This window comes from Mirounga leonina, unplaced genomic scaffold (assembly GCF_011800145.1).
Source record: "Mirounga leonina isolate KUSES-001 unplaced genomic scaffold, KU_Mleo_1.0 Mir_91, whole genome shotgun sequence".
Taxonomy (NCBI): domain Eukaryota; kingdom Metazoa; phylum Chordata; class Mammalia; order Carnivora; family Phocidae; genus Mirounga; species Mirounga leonina.
The window spans coordinates 49,755,905-49,769,963 of NW_023270839.1; the positions used below are offsets into that span (position 1 = coordinate 49,755,905).

Sequence of the window (14,059 nt, forward strand, 5' to 3'; positions counted from 1 at the left end):
ATATGCCTTTCTGCATGAAAAATTAAAATTTAAGTAGTTATGTTATCTATGCCAAAGGATATGTAGCCATAATAGTAATAATAGTAGTATTAGTAGTAAATGATTTCAAATCCATTACAAAATGATGAAAATCCCAGTGGAAAAAAATGGCAAAAGTTACCAACATGCAAATACCAAATAAGAAATTTATTTTTTATTTTATATATTTTATTTTTTTTAAAGATTATTTATTTAACAGAGAGAGACACAGTGAGAGAGGGAACACAAGCAGGGGGAGCAGGAGAGGGAGAAGCAGGCTTCCCACTGAGCAGGGAGCCCGACGCGGGGCTCGATCCCAGGACCCTAGGATCATGACCTGAGCCGAAGGCAGACGCTTAACAACTGAGCCACCTAGGGTGCCCCTATTTTATATATTTTTTAAAGATTTATTTGAGAGAGAGATAGAGCACAAGCAGGGGGCAGGGCAGAAGGAGAGGGAGAGAAGCAGACTCCCCACTGAGCGTGGAGCTGTCAGGGCTTGATCTCAGGACCCCAAGAGTATGACCTGAGCCGAAATCCAGAGTCAGATACTTAACCGACTGAGCCACCCAGGCACCACCCCCCCACAAGAAGAAATTTAAATGGCTGGTAAAAAAAAGTTCAGCCTCACTAGTAATGTTAATAAAAATATATAATTTTAAAAACAACAAAAAAATTTTTGCTAATGAATTTAAAAACACACTGTTATTGAAATTTCTGTAAGAAAAAGAACTCGTGATTTGAGAGATTCTCCCTCTCCCTCCCCCTCTGCCTCTCCCACCACTGGTGTGCTCCCCCCCCAAATAACTAAATAAATCAGTAAATCTTAAAAAAAAAAAAAAAGAAGAAGAAAGAAAAAGAAAACTCCTCACAAGACTGAAACTCTAGCATAGGAGTCAGCGAACTTTTCCTATAAAGTGCCAGGTAGTAATGTTTTTAGACTTTGCAAGCAATGCCATCTCTTTCACAAGCCATTGAAATTTCTAAAACAAGATCCTAACTGTTGGCAAGGTTCAACGGAAATGGGCACTTTTCATCTAGTAGAAGTATGATTTGTTAGAAGCTTTCTGAAAGGTGATTTGACAAATTGTCAAAAGCTTTAGATTTAATTTGGATAATCTTTTATCTGCATTTTCTTATTTTCTGACAACAAATATGACTTTTTTTTTTTTTAGGGAGAGAAAGAGTTTGGGGAGGGGCAAAGAGATGGGGAGAGAGAATCTCAAGCAGGCTCATTGCGCAGTGTGGAGCCCGATGCAGGGCTTGATTTCACAACCCTGAGATCATGACCTGAGCTGAAATCATGAGTCAGATACTTAACCGACTGAGCCACGCAGGTGCCCCAACAAATATCACTTTTTAATGTGAGAAAAAATCACAACCACTAGATTGAATGGAAAGTAAGAGGGAAGGAGATTCTGGGGAGTTACAGAGGTTCGTACTGAGGCCAATTAGGAATAGAGAAAACGCTACTTGAGGAAAACAGTTTATGTTTTATTTTTTTTAGGATTTTATTTATTTGTCAGAGAAAAAGCAAGAGAGAGAGAAAGCGCACAAGCAGGGGGAGCAACAGGTAGAGGGAGAAGCAGGTTCCCCACTGAGCAAGGAGCCAGATGTGGGACTGAGCCACCCACGTGTCCCAGGAAAACGGTTTAGTAAAGATTGTGCATCCTTTCAAGGTTCTGGGACTAGTGAAGAAGTTAGCTTTCCCAGCAAAGAGCAAGGGAATGTTTATGCTCCCACTCTCATGTAGAGGAAAGGAGACTTCATATTTTCCTGTGTATTCTTCATTTAACCTCACAACTGTTTTTCTGTCTTGATCTCTGTTCTACACACTTGGTTTTCCAGGACATCAGACACAAATTGAGTTGTATAAGTAGACTGAATTAGTACCATTGCCTTTTTAATGTGTTTTTAGCTGGGTATGTGGAGGCTTTTAAAACATAAGTAGTATATCTCATGTCTTTGTAAACCCATGGCCTTTTTAGATAAGTAGGGTTATGTTGCTATGCTACCGTGGGTGGAAAATCCTGGACCATGCATTATATGTGTTGCTTTTTGGGTAATATGGTAACTTTCTGGTGAACAGTGCTCTAAGGAAAATTTGTGACCTGATTATGTTTTCACCCACTAACAACCAAGAAAAAATACTAGGTTTTTTTCTTTTTTCTCTGTTAATTTAATCTCTTGTATGTCTTAAATTGACAGACCAACTTCTTTGGCTTGGGAAGTAAAGAAAATGTCTCCAGGACGTCATGTGATTCCAAGTCCATCGACAGATAGAATAAGTGTGACATCAAATGCTCGAAGAAGCTTAAATTTTGGGTGAGATGAACTAAAAAAAACTAAGGCTTGCATTACAATAAATTATTTTCTGTGGATAATATAGTATTATAAAACTGATATTCCACTATAAAAAATCCATGTATATGTTTGTGTTTGAAATTGTTTGAATAAAAAAAAATCCAAGAGAGTAAAATTTAGCTTTTAGGAAATGTAATATATTCAAATATAATTAGGATCCAAAATTAAAACCCATAAACATATGTCATGCTAAATGATTCATAACATGAATTGACAATTGCTTTCACAACGAAAGATCTAAATATATTTCATAAGCTGTGTTATTGTCCTGAAAATTGTATCTTTATGCATTGTAATCCTATCAATGCAGTTTTTTTATATTTAAAAAATTTGCATTTATTTCCAATTTGAATCTTTTTGCAATATAATACACGTGAATATGACAACTGATGCCTTTCTATCTCTACCCTGCCATAATGATTTTGCTTAAAAAAAAAACTTGAAACTGGCATGCTAGAAGGATTTGTATTGATGGTGAGAAATTTTCACTGCTTCATGCCAGAAATTAAGAGAAACTAATAATCATGTTGCAAAATGCACTTGAAGAAAAGTAATTGAAACAGATCAGATCTTTGTGCTATTCTTCAGATTATTTTACTTGAATTATTTTGTAAATTGAATCCAGCTTGTGGAATCACCTAGTCATGAGTTTTAGCGGACTAATTAATTAGATTAAATTTGCTCACTTAAAAAATAACTGGCTTTTTATGAAAATTTTATTAAAATATATAGGAAAGGCCTTTATTGTAACTAAAAGTGCCAAGTATAGTAGGTACCATGTTATAACAGTAAATATTTACAATGTATTTTAGGGAAAAAATGACAACACTTAGATAAATGCAGAAAAGAAAACATCACGATTTTAACACTTGATATTTCCATTGATTCTTCATGTTCTGCAATTGTAAGATAATCTCACGTGTTTAGTTTTCTATCTATTCCAAGAGATTTGTGTTGAAATTTTTTTTCACCATTAGAAACTGTGATACTCTATGGGACCTTTTCAGCTTTGCATGCTGATTTTGGAACCATATCTGGATTCTGTCTTCCTCTAGATTCAATTTTCGAGCTAAGTCTTCTCTGATATCAATGCCTGGTTAGCAGTTAACTCTAAAGACGTTTTCCAACACGTAATCTGGTTTTGACTAAAAGCAGTTCTGGGTCTCCAGCCTCTATACCAACTCAGCTCTCTTTTCAAAGACAGTCTTTCTGAGGCTGAAAAGTAATTTTCGTATTTCAAAAATCTTTCTTCTGGTACTGGGTGATTCACAGTACAAGGGAATGAGACCCCATTAGGAAGGCTCGGGATATGCACACATAGGTTAACATCTTTCCCTGAGGAGCTGCAGGTGTCTGCCCAAGGCCTGTGGGGTTTCACTGAAGGAACACAGTCTTTCTTCTGGTCCAATCCTAAAATGCTCTCAATTGAAAAGGAGCAGGGCGAGGGTTTGCTTTCCCCAAGCCGAGCACCTTCCAGAAGACTGGGAGCCATCCTCGAGTGGGCTGCCCAGAACGACAGCTCTGGCCTCTCCTGCCTCCTGGCTGGCTCTACCCTATGTGTACAGGCTCAATGCAGTTTTATAATTATTGTTTTATGCAGTTATATTTTAAATCAGATAGAAAAAAGTTATAAACAAAAAATATTTATATATATTTTTTGTATTTACTTATGTAGTTACTTTTACTAGTGTTCTTTATATCTTCATGTGGATTCAAGTTATTGTGTAGTGTCCTCTCATTTCAGCCTGAAGGGCTCCCTTTAGTATGTCTTGTTGGCAGGTCTGCTACTGACAGTTTTTCTCAGTTTTTGTTTTTCTGAGAATATCTTAATTTGTCCTTCAGTTTTGGAAGGATAGTTTTGTATAGTGCATAGAATTCTTGGTTGAAAGTCTCTTTGTTTCAGGACTTTGAATAGGTCCTCTCACTTCTTAATTTAAAAATTTTTTTTTTAATTTTAAATTTTTTAAAATTTCTTTTTTTTTAAAAGACATTTATTTATTTGAGAAAGAATGAGCAGGAGGGGCAGAAGGAGAGAGAATCTCAAGCAGACTGCAGAGCCTGACTTGGGGCTCAGTCTCACTACCCTGAGATCATGACGTGAGCTGAAACCAAGGGTTGGGTGCTTAACTGACTGTGCCACCCAGGCGCCCCCTCTCACTTCCTTCTGACTCCCATGGTTTCTGATGAGAAAGCAACTGTTACTCTTATTAGGGATCCATTTTGAGATGCCTCACTTTTCTCTTGCTTCTTTCATGGTTTTATCTTTGTCTTTGGATAGTTTGTGATGTATCTAGGTGTGGATCTCTGAGTTTATCCTATTTAGAGTCATTGAAACTTTTGGATGTATAGGTGAATGTTTTTCATCAAATTTGGGACGTTTTGTCCATTTCTGCAAATATCCTTTTTGCACCTTTTTCTTTCCTGGGAATCTCCCTATACCTATGTTTTTTAGTCAGCTCCTTATTTGCCCCAAATGTTACTGTCACTTCTGGCAGCTATAATGTTAAACAGTCATCACTGTTGTTGTCCTTAAATATCCCTGGGGAAATTTGTTTTAAGACATAGTTTTGTTTGGACTCTTAATTCTTCAGAGCGAATCTAAATATTGTATGTGTAATTGGAGGGGTGGTAAGTAGTTTACTTGGTCATTTCTCTTTCCTGTGTTAAAACCTAACCTTTCTTGGGGTGCCTGGGTGGCTCAGTCGGTTGAGCATCTGCCTTCGGCTCAGGTCATGATCCCAGGATCCCAAGCTCCACGTCGGGCTCCTTGCCCCTCCCCCTGCTTTGCGCTCTCTCTCTCTCTCTCTCTCTCTGTCAAATAAATAAAATCTTAAAAAACAAAAACCTAACCTTTCTTGACTGCTTTTTATCCCCTCCCCGACCACGTCACAGTCATCGTCATCTCTTGTTACTACTGAATCTTGCATCTATTTGTATTATTATTATATTTGTGATGTATTATAACCTTTTTAATGTTTCTTTTTTGTACTTGTACTATAATCTTCTTTAACGCAATATCCTCTGTATCCCAAGCACCTAACATTGTACCTGGCACTTAGTAAAAGCTCATTAAGGTTACTGAGTAGAACCAGTGGAATAGGAGAAAGATATATAAGCAAACAAAACCAAGTAACGGTATATTCAAGCACCATTTTAAGGGATGTACTTATATAATGTAGTCCATTGGTCTGTGGTTCAGAATGTTGTATAATGCATGTTTTCTTTTAACATTGGAAGCCTTTAATGCATGCATGGTAAAAGTTCTTGTACTGATCTCCATCTAATCATATTGTTGGATTAAATGGCATTCTTTATTATCATTATAAAACCTACTTTTTTTCAGTGTGCTGAAAATTGTGGTTCATAGGCTACTTTTTAGTATATCTACTCACTTTCCTCTTACTGGTTAAGTGTTTACTCAGAATATATAGTCACCAAACTTGCTTTGTCTTCATTATATAACTCATAATTTAAATATTAAATAAACCGGTTAAATATGAGTATAAAAAGAGTCATTGTTTCTGTGAAAACTTAAGACAAGTTGTTAGAAAGCTTTGATAAAGGTGAACTATTAAAGTTTTGCTGTCAAAAGATTGGGAAAAATATTGTTAAAGTTGAGGAGGATTATACCCTTAGAATGTTTAATAGGTGTCACTAAATTCTCACTTCATTTTAAAGAAACCAGAATTGGATATTGCCAGTGAGGCATTATACTTGTGGTCATGGTTCATGTAAGAAATGTACACAAAGAAAAAGCCTGTTTTGGTAATGTCTGTGTCAATAGATTGACAAATTAATGCACATTTATATTATTAAAAGATAGGAGCTTTTTTTTTTTTACTTTTTTTATTCTTTTTTTTTTTTTAATTTTATTTATTTTTGAGAGAGAATTACAGAGAGGGAGAATGAGAGGGGTGAGGGTCAGAGGGAGAAGCAGACTCCCCGCCGAGCAGGGAGCCCGATGCGGGACTCGATCCTGGGACTCCAGGATCATGACCTGAGCCGAAGGCAGTTGCTTAACCAACGGAGCCACCCAGGCGCCCTACATTTTTTTTTATTCTTATGTTAATCCCCATACATTACATCATTAGTTTTAGATGTAGTGTTCCATGATTCATTGTTTGTGCATAACACCCAGTGCTCCATGCAGAATGTGCCCTCCTCAATACCCACCACCAGGCTAACCCATCCTCCCACCCCCCTCCCCTCTAGAACCCTCAGTTTGTTTTTCAGAGTCCATCGTCTCTCATGGTTTGTAAAAGATAGGAGTTTTTAAATTGAAATAAAATGTTTAAGGTATATATGTATATTTTTTAAGGTTTCCCCATTTAACTGAAATTTTCTTTTAAACTGAATTAATGAGAGCTTTTATATTATCCCTGTTCCCATACAGTATGTTATACTATATTAGATTAATGAAGTATTAGACTAACATAAATTTATGAATATATTTGACTTAAATTGCTCTGGTTGTATTCTATATATGTGGATATACACACCCGATTTATTTAAAATTTAAACATATTAAGCAAAAAAAAGATTTTAACTTCTTTTTTGAAAGTTAAAGGATTTTGAACTGTGTTAATTAAATTTCATTTAAATAAGCATGATATAAATAACAGTGATAGACAAGTGACATATAACCAAATGAGTGGGGAATAAAATGTTACACTGCTTTTTTATTTGGAAGTTCTTTTTTTTTTATCATGCATATTCCATTTCTTCTTATTGGCTGCATAATATTTCGTGGTATTTAGTTTTTTCATTTTTTTCAAATTTTTTATTTTTTATAATGTAAATATTAAATATTTAATATGTAAATATTAAACAACACACTGCTGCACAAGCAGTGGGCCAAATAAGAAATCAAGTGGTAAATCAAAATATGTCTCAAAAAAAAAAAGAAAACACAATATTCTACAACCTATGGGATGTGGCAAAAGCAGATGTTAGAGTAAAATTTATGCTATAAATGCTTGTATTAAGAAAAATAGTTGAAATAAATAAATTACAACACAAGGAACTAGAAAAAGAATATCCTTAGCTGAAATTTAGTAGAGGAAGGAAATAACAAAGAAAAATCAGAAATAGAGACCCAGAATAATATTAAGTATATATTTAAATTTAAAAATTTTTAACTTTTATATTTGATTTATTAATGCAGAATTTTCTCCATAGGGGTTCACCAGGCACAGTGGCTGCTCCCCGTCTGGCTCCTACAGGTGTCAGTTGGGCTGACAAAGTAAAGGCTCATCATACAGGCTCTCCTGCTGCTTCAGATGTAGCTCCTGCTCAGTCGTGCCCACCAATGACAGTGCAGAAGACTTCTCGCAAAAATGGCAAGTGACTTTGTTTTTTTCTTTTTTCATGGAGCGGGAGAGAATCTTAAGCAGACTCCATGCCCAGCGTGGAGCCTGAAGCAGGCTTGATCTCACAACCCTGAGCCGAAATCGAGAGTCAGACACTTAACTGACTGAGCCACCCAAAATGGCAAGTGACTTTGAATCAATCTTTTTATATAGCAGACAGGTAGAAGCATATGGAGTTTTATATGTTTTACTTGAAACTGATGCTAATAGCATTACATATTTATCTTTTTGCATCATTTATGTGATATTAATTTGCCTTAAAATAATCTTAATAAAATAATCTTAAAAACTGTATGAAAGCTTATGCAGATCATTCTAATCTCAGGTTTGCCCTATGTAAACTTTAAGAGAATCATTCTTTTGTCAGTCCACTTATAAGATCTTTTATAACTCTTTTGACTTAAAGTAGAAAAAAATTGACTACTCTTTTCAGTAGCATGTCACCACTTCATTTCATTAATATTTGAGTATTATTTTGGTACTAAAATGATACTCAGTTTATCTTTGCTTACACATTTGTTTTCTATACCATGAAAATAATTATAATTACAGGGCACAAATAAATAGGACTATTATTCCGAGGGCCTGGTTATCCCATAAGAATTTCTTTAATGGACTTTGACAACAATGGTGTTTGTACTTTATCATATAAAACCTAGAGTATACAATGGAGAAGCAGAGGTCATAGGAAGGAGTTTTAAGAAGAGATTGGATAGTATCAGCCTTAATTTGGGAAGATAAATGTTGATACAATTGGGAGGATGGGTACCATGAGGGAGCAACCAGAGACTAGGGAGTGAGATTCTTATTAAACAAAAAGAGAAGTAATGAAAATGAGAACATATCAAATCTAACCAGAATCTCTTTTGGAACATAGACATTATCTTCTCTCTTAACTCAAAATTGTCTGAACTTAGAATATAAAAACCAAACTGATTGTCTAATGTAAAAAAAAAATTCTTTTCCTTCATTAAGTATTTTTATATAGAAATCCAGAGTGATTTTTTTTTTATTTTAAGCATTTACTAAGTTTAAGTTGTGCTAACTTCTTATATAGAAATGTGTATCCACATAACTGTATATTTATATATATAAAAATACACACAAACATAATTCATATCTATAGTAATATTTTGAGTTTACCTATGGAATTAATTTCATTTTGTGTCAAACATTTCATCTTTTACAATAAGGCTAATCTGTTCATGAGAATCTTCAGTCCATCTGAGGTAAGGAATATAATCCTGGGTAGGACAAGGATATGGTAGTAGGATGGTCAGAACTGCCTCTAGCCCATACAGGGTGCCTTGGTACAATTTAGAAAAAGGAACCATGTCGTCTGAGTAGACACAGCCATACATCAATAAACTTGGCTTTGTGAATGAAGCCTAGCAGGATTTCAGCCCTCATTCGCTGTCTTAGCCAGGTGCCCTTGTATAGGGCACCACCTACATATAGGTGACAGTCCTGGAAGGGGCTGTTCGGTGGTGGTGTGAGCAGAAAGTGATTAGGCCACCCTTGTAACAGCTTTACTCCTTGCCCAAAAAGACTGATTTAATTTGTCTGGCTGAGTTTGGTCGGATAGGGAGTCCATTCTTCTTCCAACCACTTAAATTGATTTAGTTGAAGAAGGAGATCTCCTTGATGGAAGATCATTTTCATGGTCAAATGTGCACATAGCTATGCAGCATCCAATTGGAATTTAAAGGCTTAATCTTAGGAAATAACCCAGTGTTCCTTCTTGATTCCTAAAACTTATGCTGTCAAGCTGGCAGTAGGTGAGCTATGCAATTTCTTTCTTTTAAGTGTCCTTAGTCTTGAAGTACAAACCATAAGGAAAGCCTATCCAAAACTAAGATGAATTCATCACTTGGAGTGGGAGATCAAACCGTTGCTCTCGGAGCCTTGGCTCGGCTGCCTTTAGCCTGGGGCAGTGCAGAGAGGCTGAGGGGAGGAGAGAGAGAGAAGAGCCAGTGGGCAGTCTCCAGACTGTGCCTTTGCTCCAGGCCCATGGGTCAGAGGACCAGGGGGGTGGACACCTTGAGCTGGGCCCCTTGGTGAGGTAGGTGCAGGGGGTCCGTGCCCCAGCTGGCTCCGAGGGCTCCATCAGGCCCTGCCACAGCGTCTGTCACTGCAGCCTGTGGCTCTTCACCGCAGTCGGGAGGCTGTTGGGCCCCAGGGGCCACACTTGCGCTGGGGGCTGCCCTCGCCCCCCAAGTGAATTTTTTATACATCTGTAGAGCCCTGGATTTTAGAATTATTACGATGAATTTGTGTTATGAATTAAGGAGTAACTTGAGAGTACTGCTTTCTGTTTTTCTTTGATGGAAGATCCCTTTAGAGCTTCTTGGCTCAGAAAGAAATGTTTTATTGGACATAACAAATGCATTGCCACCTTTACATTACTGATACTCTTTTCCATTTTGGTCTCAGTAAGTCATGTTTGCTTATTCAAATAATACTCCTACTCTTACCCAGTATATTGCCCTTGGTTTCTCTATATAGACTAGTAGTATTAGAAAATTGAGAGTAGTCGTGACTTCTTTCTTCTAGGAGAAGGTAAGAGAATGCAGAACCAAGTTTAGTTTTTATATTGTGAAAGAGTCTGAGAAAAATGTGTTAAATCATTATTGCAAAAAATACTTTAAAGGTCTCATGGTATTAAAGTATATCATGGTTTTGTTTAAAGCATTACTCTCAGATTATGAGTGTGACTCATTTGGTTGAGATGAAATGATAGGTCTTAATTATAACTAAGCTTAAAAGTATCCATGTTCATATATCAGGAAATTTTGTTTTTGACTACTTTGGTCTCAGTTTTGGGGTTTTGATGCACTTCTTTGAAAGTGATTTATGGTTTATATCTTAAGTAATTTATAATAGCACTAGCTCTGGTATTGAAGTTTGTAATGATAGCCTATAAAAATGATTTTTGTTAAAGGTGACAGTTGGAGCACATACATTTACTTTCCTCTTTCCTAAACTCAACTAAAATGATATAAAAGGATTGAAAAATAGGACTTACGGAAGAAGAGATAGGTTAAGAGTTAAAGACAAATTTTTGGAAGTTGGAAAGTAGACCAGTGGTGACATTTGAGTGAGCTAGCTGAATCCTAAACTCAGAGAGTGGGCAAAACTGTAAAGCAATCCAGTTTGTTCCACAGAACTCCCCAGAGGATAAAAAATTGGGAGCAGTTGTCTCTGGAAGTGAGGATAAAGGTAGGGATTATATGTTAGTCATCCCAAATTCTCCCCACTTGCCCTTAACTCTGAATAGTAGGATGACGGTATCTCCCTCACCCCACAGAATATTGGAGGTTTATTCTATATAGAAGGTAAAAGAGATGGTGTCTTACCTGAAGGATATCAGGCACATTGGAAAGTTGGGAGTAATATTGATTATTAGTGGGTTATGTGGAAGACTGTCTGTAACGATAATGTTGAGATGCCTCATCCTTGTTTCTACTTCAAGCCCTCTTCTCCCATTGAGCTGCCAGGTTTGCAGATCAAGAGAATCCACACCTGAGGAACAAATCCAGATCCAGTGTAGATCATGAGATATTGGTCTTTGAGGCTGATACTGTAATTGGATGAGTGTCTGCTATTCTCAGGAGATTTGAGCAATCTGAAGCCAGATTGTGGACTATGGTAGATTATCTGCAAAGATGGGTGCCAGCAATTTCTCCCATTCCTCCCCATCCATTATCAAGTGGTGGAGTCTGTTTTTCCTCCCCTTGAATCTTTGGTTTGCCCGTCGACTTGATATGATCAGTAGAACGTGGCAAGAGTGATTGGTAAATTCCCAGCCTAGCCTGTTTGGGGCCTTGCAGCTTCCATTTTTTCCTTGTTGGAAGCCAGCTACTGTGTAAAAAGGCCCAGCATAGGCCACTGAATAATGAGAGACTATGTGAGGAGAAAGAGGCCATGAGAAGGAGAACCTAGCTATCTCAGCCAGCAACTGGTACCAAGGCTTTATGCATGTGGTGAAGGCATCATGAACAGTCTGGCCTTAGGTGAGCCACTCTAGCTGATATTATATGGAGATGAGAGGAGACCTCCCTCCACTGAGCACTCCTCAGATTTCTGACTCAAAGAATTGCATGGAAATAACATGGTTAGTGTTTTAAGATGCTAGGTTTTGGGCTTGCTATATAAAAATAGATAATGGGATTACCCAGTATTTGATAACATGAATTTTATTTTATTTATTTTTTTAAAAGATTTTATTTATTTATTTGACACAGAGAGACACAGCGAGAGAGGGAACACAAGCAGGAATGGGAGAGGGAGAAGCGGGCTTCCCGCTGAGCAAGGAGCCCGATGCGGGGCTCGATCCCAGGACCCTGGGATCATGACCTGAGCTGAAGGCAGACGCTTAACGACTGAGCCACCCAGGTGCCCCAATAACATGAATTTTAGAAAGAGAGAGGAAGGAGGAAATCATGAAATTAAATAATTAAAGGAAATATCCTTTAACAGAGGATATAAGTTTCTAGACCGAAAGGACCCATTAAGTGCCCACTACAGAGGATGAAAATAGAATGACAACAAAACATGTTAGGAAATTTATAAATACTACAGATGATGAGAGGCTTAAAATTAGAGAACATACTCATTTTATATACAATTGACCAAGAATCAGAATGGCATCTGCTTCTGGTAAATTACCCCTAGAAGCCACAAGAAAATTGAACAATGTTTTCAGAATTCTGAAGGAAAATGATTTCTAATCTAAAATTCTATGTTCAGCCAAATTATCCATTAAATGTGAAAGTAGACTGAAGGTATTTTCATTCATGTAAGATCTCAAAATTTTTTTTTGCCTCCATGGACCCAATCACTGCTGGAGGATGCCAGCCCAGAAAGTGAGGCAAAGGTAATACTGTATGGTGGTGATCCCAGTATAATACCTGTGTACCAGGGCTAGGGAACAACCAATCCAGATTTTTGATGGTTACAGGGCTCTGGAAGAAAGGAATCCAGGACGATAAATGAAATTTTTAAAACATCTGATGTATTTGCACACATCAAGAAGAGATTTAAGGGGCGCCTGGGTGGCTCAGTCCATTAAGGGTCTGCCTTTGGCTCAGGTCGTGATCCTAAGGTCCTGGGATCGAGCCCCGCATCAGGCTCCCTGCTCAGTGGGGAGCCTGCTTCTCCCTCTGCCTCTGCTCCTCCCCTCCCCCGTTCTCGTGCTCTCTCAGTCTCACTCTATCTCAAATAAATAAAATCTTAAAAAAAGATTTAAAATTTAGGAGAGTTGGGGTTGAATTAATTCTAAGTGCAGTAGCAAATATTGAGATTATATAACAGAGAGAAAAGAAATAGGAAAATGCAGAGACTCACAGAAGAAGCACACCTGTAAATTGAGTCTGTGAAGGATATAATTCCCCAAACTGTTGAAAAATCAGTCTTATATTTAAGAAGCACTGTGAACTCCAAGCAGGAAAAATAGAAAACAAATCTCATTTAGATGTAATATAATAAAAATACTAAAAATCAGGGAAAGAGAAAATCTCTACAAGTAGAACAACAACAACAAAAAAGACTGCAGTTGACTGTGAATAATCCTTGAAAATTCATATATAACTTTTGTCTCCCCCAAAACTTAATAGCCTATTGTTGACTACAAGCCTTACTGACAACATAGTCAACACATACTTTGTATGCTTTATGTATTATAATACTGTATTCTTACAATAAAGGAAACTAGAGAAAAAATATTTATTAAAATCATAAGAACAGATAGACTTACAGTACCATATCAAAAGAAATCCATGTTTAAGCAGACCCACACAGTTTAAATTCATGCTTTCTTAAGGTTAGCTATACTTTCAAAGGAGCAAGAGTAAGTTGATAGCTGATGGAAACCAGATGACAGTGGAATGACATCTTTCAGATGCTGAAAGAAAATAATTGACAAAGCAATTCTATATCCAGCAAAAAAGTGAATTCCAGATAAATAAAAATTGAAAGAACTTGAAATCAATAGAATTACACTAAAAGAAGTATTATAGTTTTTCAGGTTAAGGGAAAAAATCCCAAATTGAAACCCAGGAATGCCTAAAGGAATGAAGAACACCAGGAGGAGTAAACATGTGGAGCACATTAAATGTTTAGTATGGGCTGTTTCATAATGTCGTGCAAAGCTTGAAATACATAAAAAATGAGAATTTCTGACAATATTCCAAAAGACAGGAGAAGAATAAATGGAGATTATATTTTTAAGGATCCTAGCATTTTCTTTGAAGTTACAAAAATACTGACTTGTACTAGACATTTTAAGTCAAGGATGTATTTTGTATATT

General features: G+C 36.8%; 1 protein-coding gene and 1 pseudogene across 6 annotated transcripts in view; one reads left to right on the plus strand and one right to left on the minus strand.

Moving 5' to 3' along the window:
- The window catches only part of SCAPER (S-phase cyclin A associated protein in the ER), a 486,665-nt gene that overhangs the window by 93,861 nt on the left and 378,745 nt on the right, over positions 1-14,059 (plus strand). For all 6 annotated transcript variants that reach the window (XM_034993780.1, XM_034993784.1, XM_034993785.1 and 3 more), the window contains exons 7-8: positions 2,227-2,343; positions 7,561-7,721. In XM_034993780.1, coding sequence (XP_034849671.1) covers positions 2,227-2,343; positions 7,561-7,721 — 278 coding nt within the window. The remainder of the gene's footprint in view (positions 1-2,226; positions 2,344-7,560; positions 7,722-14,059) is intronic.
- Positions 3,318-3,874, minus strand: LOC118003049 (annotated as a pseudogene).